The sequence below is a fragment of the Gekko japonicus genome, unplaced genomic scaffold (genome assembly GCF_001447785.1).
Source record: "Gekko japonicus isolate JY-2015 unplaced genomic scaffold, Gekko_japonicus_V1.1 scaffold2458, whole genome shotgun sequence".
NCBI classification, from domain to species: Eukaryota; Metazoa; Chordata; class Lepidosauria; order Squamata; family Gekkonidae; genus Gekko; species Gekko japonicus.
The window spans coordinates 36,113-54,218 of NW_015166495.1; the positions used below are offsets into that span (position 1 = coordinate 36,113).

At 43.4% G+C, this 18,106-nt stretch overlaps 2 protein-coding genes and 1 pseudogene across 2 annotated transcripts; all 3 read right to left on the bottom strand.

The window, feature by feature from the left end:
* Nucleotides 1-1,032: 1,032 nt before the first annotated feature.
* Nucleotides 1,033-1,968, bottom strand: LOC107111254 (olfactory receptor 13H1-like). The gene has a single exon (XM_015412203.1). The coding sequence runs from the start codon at nucleotides 1,966-1,968 to the stop codon at nucleotides 1,033-1,035; it is 936 nt and encodes a 311-aa protein (XP_015267689.1).
* A 6,265-nt stretch (nucleotides 1,969-8,233) lies between these two features.
* Nucleotides 8,234-8,810, bottom strand: LOC107111255 (annotated as a pseudogene).
* A 1,953-nt stretch (nucleotides 8,811-10,763) lies between these two features.
* On the bottom strand, nucleotides 10,764-12,453 carry LOC107111256 (olfactory receptor 13H1-like). Its single transcript, XM_015412204.1, has 2 exons — nucleotides 12,091-12,453; nucleotides 10,764-11,360 (listed from the first exon to the last, which is right to left on the bottom strand). Exons 1-2 carry the CDS (start codon nucleotides 12,451-12,453, stop codon nucleotides 10,764-10,766), a joined length of 960 nt encoding a protein of 319 aa, XP_015267690.1.
* Between the last annotated feature and the right edge of the window lie 5,653 nt (nucleotides 12,454-18,106).

Consider the following 18,106-nt stretch of genomic DNA (forward strand, 5'->3'; position numbering starts at 1 on the left):
GAGAGACCCAACAACAGCCTGGCCGTGGCATTCTGCACTAGCTGCAGCCTCCGGATCTGGGACAAGGGCAGCCCCATTTAGAGAGCATTGCAGTAGTCTAATCTCGAGGTGACCATTGTGTGGATCACTGTTGTGAGGTCATTGCGTTTGAGGAAGGGAACCAGCTGCCTAAGTGGTAAAAGGCCACCTTGGCAGTCGCTGCTACCTGGGCCTCCATTGTTAAGGAGGCATCCAGGAGCACTCCCAAGCTCCTGACCCTCGGCCCTGGCACCAATGGGGCCCCACCGAAAGCCGGCAATGGGATCCCTACCCTCGACCCGCTCCGACTCAAGAACAGGACCTCCGTCTTCATTGGATTCAGTTTCAGTCGGCTTCGCCCGATTTTCCCCGTGGTTTCGTGATCCCGTTTTTTGAGGATCATGAAACCGTGGGGAAAATCGGGTGAAGCCGCAGGTCAAAATGCAGCCGTGTGGCTTCAAGTGAGAAATTGACCAATAGAAGCGGGGCAAAGGGAGGCGCAACTGCGGCGCAGCTCTTGTGTGAAAATAATCTCAGAATCTAACCCTTACACTGTTAGATATCTTAGACAGAACGATATATGTAGAGATTTAATGTAAGTAATTAATTCAATATTTTTGGATTTTCCCCCCCTGATTCAGTATGGTTTGTAAGCCATAGTAAAAGTTGACTGACATGACTGATATTCAAAAGTTGGAGAAATTTTGTAAAGATGTTTCTGGTTTGGGGCAACTTTGGTTTTGCACTACCCCTGAATGCAAAGTCAACTAAGACTTTGCAAACATTGGTAACTAATAGAATTTTGCCTTTTAAACAAGAAAAAAGAAGGAAATTTCCTATTTGCTTCGTTCATATATTTATTTATTATGTAAAACATTATGTATACTGCTATTGTGATATTAATAACATAAACAATGTTAAGATCAATAGACATAGCATGCAGCATCCCAGAAAAATGGCTAGACATATTTGTACAGAAGGGATATCAGTATGGACATTGAGTCTGGAAGTGGTTTATTTTTCTGCTTTCATCCCAATCAGCCTTGATAAAGCTCCCTTCACATCCCTGTTTCTCAGGCTGTAGATCAAGGGGTTGAGCATTGGGGTTACAACCCCATAAAAGATGGCCACTATTTTTTCCCTATCTGTGAATGTCTTGGCCTGAGGCCTCAGGTATGCAGCCATGGCAGTGCCATAGAAGATGCCCACCACAGCCAGGTGAGAGCCACAGGTGGATAAAGCTTTGCCCCGGCCTTCAGCTGAGCGGATGCGCAGGACAGCCAGACCAATGCACCCATAGGTCAGCAGGATGAAAGCAAAGGGGAACAAAAGAGTGAAAACACTCGTTATCAGCATGCTAAGCCCACTGGCGTGAGTGTCAGAGCAGGCCAATTTCAACACTGCTTGGAGCTCACATGTAAAATGATTCACCACGTTGCGGCCACACAAGCGTGCCTGCATGCTAAAAAAGGGGACAATGGTCAAGAAGAAAGAGCTGAGCCACAGGCTGACGGCCAGGATGATGCACACCTTCTGGCTCATGATCATACTATAGTGTAGAGGGCTGCATATTGCCACAAAGCGGTCGTAAGCCATGACAGCTAGTAAGAGGCATTCAGTGATTGCCAAAAAAAGGCCGATACTCATTTGGGCAAAGCACCTGCCCAGAGGTATAACGGGCTTGTCTTTGAAGCCATGTGCCAGAATCTGTGGGACAGAAGTAGTGACATAGCAGACATCGATGAAGGAGAGGTTGCTAAGGAAGAAATACATGGGTGTGTGGAGGTGAGAATCCACCACAATCAACAATACAATGAGACCATTCCCAGCTATGGCACCTATATACATTACTAAGAAGAAGACAAACAATGCAGCGCGCATGTGGGGTTGTCTGGGGAAGCCCACGAGCACAAACTCAGTCACAGTGGTTCCATTATCCCAATCTTCCATGTTTCCTGCAAAAGGGGAATGGGGAATTATAATAATATCTGTATTAAATTCCATCTTGCAAACATGTCAATGCATCCTTTGGTTAAATGTCCAAATGGGGGATCAGATTAACACCTTTTTTTGGTCACTGAGTTGGACCCAGAGCGGGGAGAGTATGAATGCAATACAGTTTGTATGCCTTTTCAGTCTCAACCACATCAACTGTCCCAGTGCACAATTTATCATACATTACTAAATGAATCTGATTTTTAGAAGAAGAGATTGGATTCATACCCCGCCCTTCACTCGGAGTCTCAGAGTGGCTTACAAATTCCTTTCCCTTCCCCTCCCCACAACAGACACCCTGTGAGGTAGGTGGGGCTGAGAGAGCTCTTTCGAGAACTGTCCTTGAGAGAACAGCTCTGACAGAACTATGGCTTTCCCAAGGTCATCCAGCAGCTGCAAGTGGAGGAGCGGGGAATCAAACCCTGTTCTCCCAGATTAGAGTCCACACACTTAACCACTATGCCAAACTGGCTCCACTGTTTTTATCCACCGTTATCTACATCTCTGGAGAAAGCGAGCTTATATTAATAAAGGAATTAAATTGCAGCGGGAAAGAGATCTGTTTTCAGATGAAACCAGATGAAACTGTGCATTTGTTTCGAATATGTGTCCCTTTTGTACTTTGACTGTTCCCCAATGATTGAATAGCTCCGTTTTTACAATATCGGTACAATGTTTATATGGACTCCTTGTTGCATCATTGAGGGAAATCATTCCATGTTTTGCAGGGAGTGTGAATAAGGTTCTCATACTGTGTTCCAAACTGGTCAAGATAATTCTGTTTCAAGCACAGGAGGGAGAAGAATAATTGAATGTAGAGAAGTATCTATCATCCACCCATCCATGCATCTATCTACCTTCATCTATCTATCTATCTATCTATCTATCTATCTATCTATCTATCTATCTATCTATCTATCTATCTATCTATCTATCTATCTATCTATCTATCTATCTCTCTATCTATCATCTATCATCTATCTCTCTATCTATCATCTATCTATCTATCTATCTATCTATCTCTCTATCTATCATCTATCATCTATCTCTCTATCTATCATCTATCTATCTATCTATCTATCTATCTCTCTATCTATCATCTATCATCTATCTCTCTATCTATCATCTATCTATCTATCTATCTATCTATCTCTCTATCTATCATCTATCATCTATCTCTCTATCTATCATCTATCTATCTATCTATCTATCTATCTCTCTATCTATCATCTATCATCTATCTCTCTATCTATCATCTATCTATCTATCTATCTATCTATCTCTCTATCTATCATCTATCATCTATCTCTCTATCTATCATCTATCTATCTATCTATCTATCTATCTCTATATCTATATCTATCTATCTATCTATCTATCTATCATCACTGCTCATACAGCTATAGCCTTGAGCAGAACAAATAATGAAATGAAATAAAATAATGCGTTACTTAATATTCTTCTGCTGCTGTTTAATTATTGCCCCTATTTTTTTGTCACAAACAGAGTAACAGAATCATTTGTGTTGACTTAAGTAAATGAATGTTGAGCGAGGGCCAAATAAGACTATCCATTCTTTAAAAAATAGCCAAGCATGGGTAGCCCCAGCTGAAAAATGGGGGAAGATATTTCGGCTTGGGAAAAGGGCATGGGGGGGAGGTCTTCCATACCACAGTTCCAAGCCAAATTGGGTCCTCCCTCATTTTGAAAGTGATATTCCTCACATCTGTTGTGTGGCTGCAGAGAGAGTGAGTCGGGTTGGGTTCAGGTTCTCTTTAAAAAAATGTAATGTTTAGTTTAGAAATTAGACTTCAGGATGAAGGACATTGCTTCTTGAGAGATGTGGGTGCACTGTGTGAATGCATTAATACCATACAAATGTCATTCTCTGACACATGGCGGTGGAAAGTGCCATCACGTTGCAGGTGACTTATGGTGACCTCATAGGGTTTTCAAGGCAAGAGATGTGGTTTGCCATTGCCTGTCTCCGAGTCCCTATCCTGGTCTTCCTTGGAGGTCTCCCATCCAATACTAGCCAGGGCCAACCCTGCTTAGCTTCTGAGATCTGACAAGATCAGGCTAGCCTGGGCTATTCAGGTCAGTCTGACACAAAGAGCTGCCTTATACTGAATCATAGAATGTTAAAGATGGAAGGGACCTTGCAGGTAATCTAGTCCAACCCCCTGCACTCTGCAGGAGCATAGCTGAAAGATAGCCCTACAACATACCTGAAAGATGGTCATCCATCCTCCACTTGAAAATGTCCAACCCACTGCACTCTGCAGGAGCATAGCCAAAAGATAGCCCTACAACATACCTGAAAGACGGTCATCCAGACTCTACTTGAAAACATCCAGTGAAGGAGCATCCACCACCTCCTGAAGCAGTCTGTTCCACTGCTCAACCACTCTTACAGTTAGGAAGTTTCTCCTGATATTTAGCCGGTATCGACTCCCTTGTAATTTCCACCCATTAGATCTAGTCTTGCAATCCGGAGCAAGAGAGAATAGATCTGCTCCATCTTCTACATGTCAGCCCTTCTCTTTCCCATGCTAAACATACCCAACTCTTTCAGCCTTTCCTCTTAAGACTTGGACAGACGCTTGGTCTTAAGCAGGAGTCTTTCACATCATCTTGTTACTGTTAAATCATTTTTAAGTGTTGAGGAAGTCTCTTTCCCCAACACTTGGATAGGACAGTCCAAAGTGTTCAATTTGGCTACGTCTCCCTATCTTAAGATACCTCTGGGTGTTCATGTGTTCTAGATGTCTCTTTCTATTTAGCATTTTATTTCTAAATACTGTTGACATGTGATGATTATAAAGAAATCACTGACCTTGCCTGTTGTTAAGACTCCGACAGAATCATTCTGCAGTCCTTTTGTGATGGAGTTTCGCCACAGCTCGATCCCTGCAACTGGTTGCACACCAAGTGCCAGGTCAAAGAAGAACTCGTGCAGTATAAGCACCCACTCATGTGAACAGCTGTAAATGGGGGGAAACCCAAGTCTCGTCACTTGTCCAACTACAACTGGTGCAATATTCTAAGATAGTGAGGCTGGTACTCTTTTAGGACTAAAGGAAACCAGTTTCTCTGACAGGAACTCTTATAATTCCAAAAGCAGAGGATGTCAAATATCATCTGACCCCTCCTGTTATCATCCTGTTACCTCTTTGTTAGTATCTATACCATGGTCTTTAATCTTCGAGGACACAGATTGATAACTGCCCTGGTTTACCTAAGGTAGGATACTTATAATCTGCAATCCTTTATGGGGTCTAGCCCGTTCTGCCTTTACTTTTCTAACACCAAGGCACCATTGTAATAGTTGTGACACGGTCCGATCAGCATCATTGAAGCCTTACGTTTGTAATTTTAATCTTGATTTTATTGCTTTATATTAAATGTTGTAACCCGCCCTGAGCTCACTTGCAGGAAGGGTGGGATAGAAATTGAATCAATCAATCAATCAATCAAATAAATAAATAAAAGAACATATAGGATGGATCTATCAGTTGGTATTAGCTTTGAGAGCCAACTGGAACGTCCATATTTGGAAGCTTTGGACACTAGCCCCAGAGCAGAAACAACCTCCTGTAATTTCTCAAATTTATGTCTAAATTGAATCCAATGACTGCCAAGGGTTATTCTGGCTCTCTCCTTCCTGAAAAGGGGGGTTAATTTTTGCGGGCCACTACTGGAAACAGAGCTGCGGTGGCTCAAGTGGTTAAAACGCTGAACTGCAGGCTGTGGAAGGTCGGTAGTTTGGCAGTTCGATACCCATGTGTGCCGCATGACGGAGTGAGCTCCCGTCTCTAGTTCCAGCTCCTGCCAACCTAGCAGTTCGAAAGCAAGAAATTGCAAGTAGATAAATAGGTAATGATCTACGTATAAGCAATTTTTTTGATGCACATGGAAGACCAGGCATCCTCAATCCAAGTTTTTGCCAAACTTTCTCCCTAAACCTCAGCTGGGATAAAAACTCCAAAAAAACTCCAAAATACTCCAAAAGGCGAGATGCCAATTCTGAGTTACGACTATTAAAATTTCAAAGTCTAAGCATCTCAAAGTGATTTTTTGGATTAATTATATTTTCACATAGATCTTCGCAGATTTGGACAAATGGGGTCTTAATGGCAAATGGCACAATCACTTTTGGAATGACCATTTTTTAGATGCACATTGAAGACTGGGCATCCTCAGTCAAAGTTTTTGCCAAACTTCTTCCCTGAGCTTCAGCTAGAAAAAACTCCCCTATATACTCCAAGTGGTGAGATCCGAATTCTGATTTATGACTCTAATAAGATTTCAAAGTCTAACCACTTCAAAGTAATCTTTGGATTAATTATATTTTCACACAGAACTTCATAGATTTGTACATCTTGATGGCAGATGCCCCAGTCGCTTTTGGAATCATTAGCGGAGGGAATGTTAATTTTTTTTTTGCAAATCTGCCCGATACAATTGTGAATGAACTCAAAAACTCTGGAATACGTTCTGCAAATGAGTCTTATATTCTGGAACTTAAAAACAAAATAAAGATACCTTATGTCTTACTTCATCTTCTATTTTGTTGCAACTGAAAGTTTCAAGCAAAATCTAGGATGGTTTCACCAAAGCTGTTATATTCTATCCATGACCATGTTAAAAAGCTATAATTCCATTCTGGAGATCACAATTGTCTTTGGGAGCCCAGAGGACGACATCCCATGGAGACAATTAGCCAAGAGCAGAAACTCAAATAAGAAACTCGAAGTTGCATCACTTCAGATTTAACCAGTTAATGGGGACATTTCTCCCGATGCCTTCAAAATCCAAAAGGTGGTAAAGGGTTTCATTCCAGTCCCCAAGCCCTGATACAAAGTTTAGGTGGTTTTTTCCCCCAGATCATCATTATCAGGATATCATCTTCATCTTCATCTTTCCCTCCCAGAATTAGAATTCCCAATGAAACTTAAGAGAAATGAAAAACTCATGGATTCCTATGCATACAAAATATAGAAGTTAAAAATATAATGACCTGGATTCACTGGAAATTCCCACGGACAGCAGGGATTTCTATCTGTGGGGTGTGAGTTTCTTGTCCCTAGCATTCTGCTGAGGGTCCAAATGCCTCTTTGAATGCTGGTCCTTGTGGACGGGGAACCTCCAGGAACAGAGGGGAGGGACTGGAAGTCTGTAGTCGGAGAAGGATGTGAAAAGGTCCCCTCCTATCAGCAGAAATCCACACAGGATTCATCCTTTGATAAGGTTATCAAAATATTTCATGGGGGGGGATTTGGTGGTGATGGAAGGTGAGGTCAAGACAAAGCTAGGTTACGGTGACGTCTTAGGGTTTTCAGGGCAAGAGACATTCAGAGGTGGTTTGCAATTGCCTGCCTCTTTGGCATGACCCTGGTATTCCTTTGGTGGTCTCCCATCAAAATCCTAGCCAGGGCCGACCCTGTTTACCTTCTGAGATCTGAAGAGATCAGGCTAACCTGATCTATCCAGTTTGAGGGGGAATTTATAGACAGCCCTGGCTCTTTGGCTTGGAAATGGAGATGAGCACCGCAACCCTAGAGTTGGATTTGACTGGCTTTCGAGCAAGGGAAACCTTTACCTTTACTTATTCCTCCCCCCTCCCCCGCTCTGTGGTTTCTGTAGGTTCTTGTTCACATTTGCTAAAGAGAAATCTTTCATATATCACATTTCTGTTAAGTTCCAGATGCTTTTGCAGGGCTTCTTATGATTTGAAGGGATGTTTGCTATCTGCTGCTGGTATATCTCGATGTTGCTGGAGTAAGTAAGATTTCCTTTCAGTTCATAATTAAGCTACAGTGTCAAAATAAAGTGGGATCTTATTATCATATGTGATGGTTATGTGATAAAGCAAAAAAGTATTGGTTTTGGATTCGTGAAATTTTACAAAAAATTGTTAAAATGTTCTGTACCCTTTGTTCCAGAAATATTTTTATTGAATATTTTACCTGAAAACTGTAAAAAATATGATTCTTATCTTACATTACACGTAATTACAACAGTGAGAATACTTCATGCTAAATACTGGAGAAGAACAGAAACACCCTTGAGAGAAGAAATCCTAAGTAAAATTTTGGAAACTGCAGAGATGGGCAAATTAACTTTAATCCTGAAAGGACAACCAGAGTCAACATTTGACAATACATGGTCAAGATTTTATAAGTGGTTTGAAGACTATAGTAAAGAACTTACCCAGATCTTAACAAGGAGGCCAACCCGTCTGATGGCCACCAAGGACATGAAGGTGTAAATGGTAGATAGACTGACCACTGTCTTGCCCTTTCTTCACCACCACTTGGTATCCTTTGGTCAGGCTCAATTCAGCAGCACATTTCTTACCCACAGTCATTAAATGACCAAGTAGAACTTCATCAGAATCTCTGGGGCAAGTGATGTTCTGTCATCTTGGTGCTTGAGGGGGGCAACAGTGGGAGGGCTTCTAATGTCCTGGCCCCACTGCTAGACCTCCTGATGGCACTGGTATTTCTGGCCACTGTGTGATACAGAGTGTTGGACTGAATGGGCCTTTGGCCTGATCCAACATTGGCATCTCTTATGTTCTTATGTTCTTATGTTCCACTTCGGATATCTGAGCCATAGGCTTTTTTGGGAATCACTAGGAAATGTGCTGGAGCTTGTGGAGAAACATCATGGAATGAAAGGCAGCGATCATCCTCAAAGAGGATCTTGGCTGGGATCTCTTTGAGGATGATTTCCCCCAATATGGTATCTCCACCGGTCCGAGCCACCTGAGCATTACTGATCTCGTTGCCCATCTCTCTGTCCCTTGAGCCTGTGGGCAGCTTTGGAATTTGAGGCAGGGAGATAGACACCACTACAAAATGGCTGCTACAGGAGGCACACATCCTCACACAAAATAAAGGGGTGGGTGGGGAATATAAGTGTGCACACACACAAGGAGTCTAAGTGGAGGAAATATGTGCACAGAGGAAGACAAGTGATTGGGGGAAAGGGAGAATAAAGCACACTCAGAGAGAAGAAGTTCGAGATTGGAAAGGGGTATGCCAGTGCTCTGCTGCTCCGCAGCCACCTCCACAGCTGATCAGTGAGCAGCGGGTTGGATCCAAGTGAGAAGCCCCTTCATGCAGACACTCTGTCACTGGTTCATCCTTCACAATGACCCACAATGGCCCTGCTGATCAGACCAATGGTCCATTTGTCCAGCATCCTATCTCACATAGAGACCAACCAGTTCCTCTGGAGGGGCAATAACTGGGCTTAGAGGCCAAGACCTTCCCCAGATGTTGCCTCCTGGCTCTGGGATTCGGAGGCTTAGTGCCTCTGAGTGTGGAGGTTCCCCTCAGTCACCACGGGTAGTGGCCATTGATACTTATCCTCCACGAGTAAAGCTGTTTATTCCTGTGGTCTTCACTATGTCCTCTTGCAGCCTTCCTGAAGCACATGGCCAGGATGCCTACAGGTGCCACATTGGAGAACATAGCAAGAAATGATGTCTGACTGACAGCGAGCATGTCCAGAACACTAAAGAAGCCCTATCAAGTGGGGAAACATGGCATACAGTGATGACAGATCAGGATGAAAAAACTGGTGGGAAAACAGACAATAAAAAGGGTTTATCTCAGGGAATGTCTCAGTCACATTTTCACTACACCCGCCCTGGAAGGAGCTCAGTATGGTGTACATGGTCATTCTCTCCTCTATTTGACCCTCACAAAAACCTTGTGAGGGAGGATGGGATGACAGAGAGAGAGATGGAGAGAGGGAGAGAGGGAGGGAGGGAAGGAGGGAGAGGGGGGAGGGAGGGAGGGAGGGAGGGAGGGAGGAAGGAAGGAAGGAAGGAAGGAAGGAAGGAAGGAAGGAAGGAAGGGAGAGAGTGTGGGGGAGAGGGAGAGAGCAGTTGGACCAATGTGTTTTATGGCTGGATGGGGATTAGAATCTGTGGCTCCTAATTCTTAACCCATCTTTCAATATGATACTTGTCAGAATGCAAGAGTACGCGATGCACTGCTAATATCGATTTAGTCTCTGAAGCCTTTGGTGTAACCTCTTAGTCCTCGTCCCTGCTGAAAGATCTCATCCATCCCCTGGTATCCTTGGATTATCTCCTCTTCCTCAGTCATCCTCATCTTTCAATTTATTAGCATCAAAAGTCAAATTTTCAGTTCCTTGGAGCAGGGCTCTAGGCTCATGTTATCTATGTGAATCACAGTGGTTCTGTGATTAGCGGCAAAAAAAGAACACTGAGCAAAAGAGAAATTGCATACAGCCGCCCATAAAGACGGTGGTACTTATGCTTGCCGAGAGGATAACTGTCAATATGGATAGATCCTGGTGGTCAGCCGTGTTGGTCGGAAGTAGCAGAACAAATTTATACCCCCGTGGCACCTTTAAGACCAATAAAGTTTTATTCAAGGTATAAGCATTCGTGCACATGCACACTTTTTCGAATACACTGGAATGGCAGGTAAGGTTCAGACTTATAGCGAGGGGCTGAACAGCAAATTAACAAGTGACACAATGAAGACGCGCAAAGAAAATACTAAATAACAAGCTAAGGTTATAAGGCCAACAATTGTAAAGCAATAAATATGTCAAAATAGCAGATAGATGTGTAAAGGTGTCTTTTCAAATTGTGGGGAGACTGATACTCCCCATTCTCTCCTCTCAGGCATGGAGGTCACTTAACAGCATTTTTCCCCGAGGTGGGTATTTTTGAGGTCAATAGGGATTGTGACTTTGGAAGCAGTTCATTCCTCTGCTTTCCTCCCAATCAGTCTCCAAAAGGCTCTCTTCACAACCCTGTTTCTCAAGCTATAGATCAGGGGGTTGAGCATTGGGGTCACAATCGCATAAAAAACAGCCACCATTTTGTCCCTATCTGTGAACGTCTTGGTTTGAGGCTTCAGGTATGCAGACAAGGTGGTTCCATAAAAAATGCCCACCACAGCCAGATGAGAGCCACAGGTGGATAAAGCTTTTCCCCGGGCTGAGCGGATGCGCAAGACAGCCAGACCAATGCGCCCATATGTCACCAGGATAAAGGTAAAGGGGAACAGAAGAGTGAAGACACACGTTATCTGCCAGCTAAGCCCATTGAGGTGAGTGTCAGAGCAGGCCAATTTCAACACTGCCTGGACCTCACATATAAAATGATTCACCACATTGCGGTAACAAAAGTGAACTGGCTGGCTGAAAAGAACGACGGCGGTCAAGACAAAAGAGCTGCACCACAGGCTGACGGCCACTCCAACACACACCTTTCTATTCATAATCAAGGTATAGCGTAGAGGGCTGCATATTGCCACAAAGCGGTCGTAAGCCATGACAGCTAGCATGAAGCACTCCGTGAATGCCAAAGAAGTTGTTGTTCAGTCGCACAGTCGAGTCCGACTCTTCGCGACCCCATGGACGAGCTCTCTCCAGGCCTTCCGGTCTTCTGCCGTCCTCTGAAGTTGGCTCAACTTCATGTTCGTTGCATCGATGACACTGTCTAACCATCTCATCCTTTGCCGTCCCCGTCTTCTTTGACCTTCAATCTTTCCAAGCATCAGGGTCTTCTCCAGTGAGTGCTCCCTTCTCATTTGGTGGCCAAAGTATCTGAGCTTCAGTTTCATTATCTGGCCTTCCAGGGAACAGTCAGGGTTGATTTCTTTGAGGATTGACTGATTTGTTCTTCTTGCAGTCCAAGGGACTCTCAAGAGTCTCCTCCAGCACCATAGTTCAAAAGAATCTATTCTTCGGCGCTCGGCCTTCCTTATAGTCCAGCTCTCGCAGCCATACATGACTACTGGGAATACCATTGCTTTGACCATGCGGACTTTTGTTGGCAGGGTGATGCCTCTACTTTTTATCATGCTGTTTAGGTTCGCCATCGCTTTCCTCCCAAGGAGCAGGCGTCTTTTAATTTCATGGCTGCAGTCACAGTCTGCGGTGATCTGGGATCCCAGGAACGTGAAGTCTGTCACTACTTCCACAGCTTCCCCTTCTATTTGCCAAGGAGTGATGGGGCCGGATGCCATGATCTTAGTTTTTTTGATGTTGAGCTTCAAGCCCACTTTTGCGCTCTCCTCTTTTACTCTGAGCCAAAGAAGTACCGATGGTCATTTGTGCGAAACAGCTGCCCAGAGGGATGATGGGCTTGTCTTTGATACAATGAGCCAGCATCTGTGGGACGGCGACAGTGATATAGCAGATGTCAATGAAAGCGAGGTTGCTGAGGAAGAAATACATGGGTGTGTGGAGGTGCGAATCCACCACCGTCAGCACCACGATGAGACCATTCCCAGCTACGGTGGCTGCATACGTGACTACGAAAAAGACGAACAAGGCAACACGCACATGGGGTTGTCTGGAGAGGCCCAGGAGAACAAACTCGGTCACTGTGGTTCTGTTATCCCAATCGTCCATATTTCCTGTAACAGGGAAATTGAGAATCATCGTATCATCTGCATGCGATTTCACCCTGCACACATGTTTACTCATCCGTTTGTTAAATTTTAAATTGGCGATTCAGATGAATCACGGTTGGCCCTGCTTAACTTCTGAGATCTGACACGATTGGGCTTGCCTGGGCAATCCAGGCCAGGGCTACAATGAAAACTTTATTGAGCCAGTTTGGTGTAGCCAGTTTGGTGTAGTGGTTAAGTGTGCGGACTCTAGTCTGGGAGAAATGGGTTTGATTCCCCACTCCTCCACTTGCACCTGCTGATGTGACCTTGGGTCAGTCACAAGCTCTGGCACAGCTGTCGTTGAAAAAGAGCAGTTTGTGTCAGATTTCTCTCAGCCCCACCCACCTCACAGGGTGTCTGTTGTGGGGAGGGGAAGGGAAAGGAGTTTGTAAGCCGCTCTGAGACTCCAAGTGAAGGGCGGGGTATAAATCCAATCTCTTCTTCTTCTTCTTCTAATAGATGAATCTAATTTTAATAATTTAATAATCTGCATCTCTAGAAAAAGCATGCAGAAGCTAGAAAAGATATTAAATTATAGTGAGGAGGAGATCTTTAACCAACTGAAACTGGGTAATTCATTCCAAATACGCATTACTTTTCATATTGATTGTTTCCCATTGTTTGGTTTCTACCATACAGGGACCATTTTCTTGCCGAGACATTTGAGAAAATTATTACCCTGGTCTGCAGCGAATGTGGGCAAGCTGCTCATACTGTGTCCCAAGTTAGTTGAGGTATTTCGTGTTTCAAGGGTGGGAGGGAGAAGAATGGTTGATTGTAGACTTCACCAGACTTATTGAATGTTCAGTCAGGGCCAAACTAGACACGGCATTTTTTCGACAGTCAGGTCTGGGTAGCCCCAGCTGAGAAGGAGGGTGGGGCGGGTTTTTTTGGCACCATTTCAGCTCGGGAAAATGGTGCGGAGAGGAGTCAAGAGCCCCTTCTTCTCCTGCATACTGCAGTTCAGAGCCAGATTGGGAACTCCCTCATTTTAAAAGAGATATCCCTCACATCTGTTGTGTGGCTGCAGAGAGAATGAGTTGGATCTGGGGAAAGTGGACCCAATCCTAGCTTCAGGCCATGCTATGGAGACAGACTCCAGTCTAAACCCATTGAATATAACAATGGGGGAAACTCTGTTTATCCTGCCTGATGCTTAAGCAATATTCTGTCTCTGAAAACTTATTCAAAAACATCACTTTGTTTCTATAGGTATGTGGATGCACTATGTGACTCCATTAATACCAGACAAACGTTCTGACGCATAAAGGCAACTTCTACTGAATCCGATGCTTGGCCTAGAACAGAGATCTTTCACATCATCTATTATAACTGGAAACTTTTTAAAGTGGAGATGCCAGGGACTGAACCCGGGGCCTGCTGCAAACAAAGCAGATGCTCTACCACTGCCCCACCCCTCGCTATCATCAAGAGTGAATGAATTTTATTGTTACAGCGCATAGCCAGCAATTATCATCAAGAGAAAAAGAACATCATTCGCTGTCCTCAAAGTGGTGAGATGAATTAATTCTTAATTAGCTATGAATTCTGTGTTGTCCTGTTTTGTTTTGTTTTTAAAAATCTTATCTTGTGTAATGAATACTGAGGATCTCTGGGTTCCAGTTCTCTAGCAAAAAAGGGGGGGAAGTAAACAACAGCACTTCTGTCCCCTGACATACATTTGAGAGCATTATAAAGTGACTGATGCCCCACTCAAAAGAAAGAAATAAACACCACAGTTATATTCAAGTACAGTAGTGGCGGAGGAAGAGAAGGAGATTGGGTTTATACCCTCTCCTTTACTACCCGAAGAAGTCTCAGAGCGGCTTACAATTTCCTTTCCCTTCCCCTCCCTACAACAGATGCCCTGTGAAGTAGGTAGGCCTGAGAGAGCTCTTTCGAGAACTGCTCATGAGAGAACAGCTCTGAAAGAACTTGTGACTGACCCAAGGTCACCCCAGCAGCTGTATGTGGAGGAGTGGGGAATCAAACTCGGTTCTCCCAGATTAGAGTCCATGCTCCGAACCACTACACCAAATGGGCTCTCCTGTAGAGACCAGCTAGAGTTTCAGGGTAGTTGAGAGTCAATGCTCCCTTCGTCACAGGATGTGGTTCTCTAAAGTGCTACTGGATTCGAATCTAACTGTTCCCCTCTGAAACTATAAACACCACAGTTAAATTAAATAAAGTTCCTTTAATTAATTAAAATTATTGACAATAATTCATAAGTAATTAATTATTTTAGGTAAGCTAGAGCAGGATGCTGAAGAGGATGCCCAGTGGGTTTGCGAGAATTTGAGAAGTCCCACCTCAGCTTTAAGTATTTAGCCACTAACGTATCAGCTCTTCTCTTGTCTCTGCCTGTACATCAAAAAAATGTACTGAGAGATGCCATTGATCAAGGCCATTCCCCTACATTGGTCAGCATGAAGATTCAGGAGTCAACCAGCAGCACTGAGAAAGTATCTTTCCCAGACTCTTCAATTAGAGAGCCCAAAAGCGTCCAGTCTGGATACATCTCCCTATCCTAAGATACTTGAGGGTGTCTACATGTTTTAGGCACCTCCTTGTAACTGGCCTTTAATTTCTAAATACTTTTGGTATCTCATTAATTAAAAAGCGGTCCCTGACCTCATCAGTTTTTAACAAGGGACAACAAGAAACAACTGTGAGCTGAATTCCCCGCAGAAGTAAATCCAAAAGGAGACTTCAACACAGTGAAATGCACATGTAATCAGAAATGAATCTATACATATAATCCATCATTGGAAAATACAGACGTTCACAGGATCCATAGAAGGAAAAAAAAACAAAGTCCAGAGTAGATAGCCAACACTTTTCCTAGGCTCAAGTGGTTAAGACGCTGAACTGCAGGCTGTGGAAGGTCGGTAGTTCAGTAGTTCAAGACCCGAGTGTGCCGCATGACGGAGTGAGCTCCCATCTCTACTTCCAGCTCCTGCCAACCTAGCAGTTCGAAAGCAAGAAATTGCAAGTAGATAAATAGGTACCACTTCGGTGGGAAGGTAACAGCGTTCCATGTGCCTTGGTGTTTAGTCATGCCGGCCACATGACCACAGAAACGTCTTCGGACAGCGCTGGCTCTTCAGCTTTGAAACAGAGATGAGCACCGCAACCCTAGAGTCAGATTCGACTGGCTTTCGAGCAAGGGAACCTTTACCTTTACCTTTATGCAGTTTCAAACTTCTGGTCCTTCCTCAGGAACAAAGAACAACATTAGGAAGTCTCATTCCAATTTCTTTACAGGACAATACTATTCAGTTTCTTTATGGGCCAGTTCTCCTAAGCTTTAATATGCACCTCTCAAGGTTGCTTCTATGGATCCTGTGAACGTCTGTATTTTCCAATGATGGATTATATGTATAGATTCATTTCTGATTACATGTGCATTTTACTTTGTTGAAGTCTCCTTTTGGATTTACTTCTGCGGGGAATTCAGCTCACAGTTGTTTCTTGTTGTCCCTCATCAGTTTTTAAGACATTGGCAGAATCATTCTGTGGTCCCTTTATGATGGAGCTTCACCACAGCTTAATCCGTGCATCTGTTCGCATCAGCGACATGAGAGGTCAAAGAAGAACTCATGCAGTGTAAGCACCGACTCATCTGAATAGCTGTAAAGGGGGGAGGGAATCAAGTCTCCTCACTTGCAGAAGCACAACTGGCCCAATATCCTAAGACAGCAATAATGGTTCCCCCTTAGGGGAAAAAAATAACATTAATTTCTCTGACAGGAACTCCAGCTGTTCCATCAGGGAAAGACAATAATTTTAAATAGGGGTATTAAACAAAACATTGGAACCTGATTTCAGTTACTCATATTCTACTTCACTGTCCTATGTTTCGTAAGATTCGTCAGCAATATCTTGATCCTGCTATTTCTAACCTTTCTGGTTCTCCAGAAAGAATTGCCCAGTATTTACTTGCTGATAAATCCTCTCGACTGATGGAATTAGTGGCTGAGTACTTGGCTATAGTATTGCACAACAGCTATCCTTTTCTAGGTAAAGCCAATGAATAATTGTCTGTTTTTGCTTTTAGGCACTGTTTTCTCGATATTACTCTAATTATCCTTTTAGATTGTACTTTTTATCTGATTTTATTTACTTAGACCCTGTTTGTATCTAATTCTAATTTACCCTCATATGCCATTAAAGGTTTTGAATTTGATTTCAAAAAAGATAGGATGAGAATCGTTTTTTGAATCATTAGCAGTTGTAATGCTAATATCTTTGCAAATCCACCCAACACGTGAACGAACTCAAAAGCTATGAACTATATTCTGCAGACATCATGTGAATGGGCCTTGTTTTCTGAAATTAAAAAGGAAAGATGCCTCATGGCCAGGGGTCTTGTTGTAGAAAAAGAGCTGCCGGAGCTCATTAGCATAACTCATTAGCATAACTTATTTGCATATGCCACGCCCCCTGACATCACCGGAAGTGACAGAAGGCCACACCCCCTGACATCACCGGAAGTGTGTCAGAAGGCCCGGCTACTTACCCTCCTGCTTCATCCTCATTCCCAAACGGAATGAGGATCGAAGAGAGGGCGGGGTAAAGAAGGGGGCGGGGCTTCACCACGTGACCGCCCCGCCCCCTAGAGGTTCTCTTCCGGAGCTCCGTACCTGAGAGCTCCCCCCCGACTAGAGCCCTGCTCATGGCTCTTACTTCATTTTCATCTTCTATTTTGTTGCAATGAAGGGCGTCAAGCAAAATCCAGGATGGTTTCATTGATGCGGTTATATTCTATTCATGACCATTCAAAGAGGCGAAATTCTATTCTGAAGATCACAACTGTCTTTGGAAAACCAAAGGGACCACCTCCCATGGAGACAATTAACAAAGGAGCAGAAGTTAAGATTAACAACCTGAGGTTGCATCACTAAAGTACTCATTTCAGATTTAACCAGTTAATGGGGACATTTCTCTAGATGCCTTAAAAATGCACAAGGTGATGGGGTGTGAATTCTGCCTTTAACAAGATTTCAAACTCAAAGTCCACTTTTAATGATAAATGAACAAACTTGGAGCTCAGTGGCACCTTTAAGATCAACGAAGTTTAATTCAGATACCTGAAGAAGTGTGCATCTACACAAGAGCTTATACCCAGAATAAAACTTTGTTCGTCTTAAAGGTGCCATTAGACTCCAACTTTGTGGTGTGAATCTATCTTAATAGCAAAAGGTGCATTTGCTTTTGGAATCATTAGCAGATGTAATGCTAATACCTTTTTGCAAATCCATCCAACACGGTTATGAAGGGACTCAAAAACTCTGAAATATGGTCTACAAACATCATGTGAATGGGCCTTATTTTCTGAAATCAGAAAATAAAAATGCCTCATGGTTCTTACGTAATCGTCACCTTCTCTTTTGTTGCAGCCAAGGATTTCAAGCAAGATCTTGGATCACTTCATCAATGTGGTTATATTCTATCCATGACCATTTGAAAAGGTATAATTCTGTTCCGAGGATCACAGGTGTCTTTGAGAACCCAGAGGGACCACCTCCCATGGAGACAACTTGCAAAGAAGAGTGGAGCCCAAGTTCAAAGTCAACAACTTAAAGTCACATCAGTAGGGTATTCACTTCAAATTTAACAAGTTAAGGGAGGCATTAGTCTAA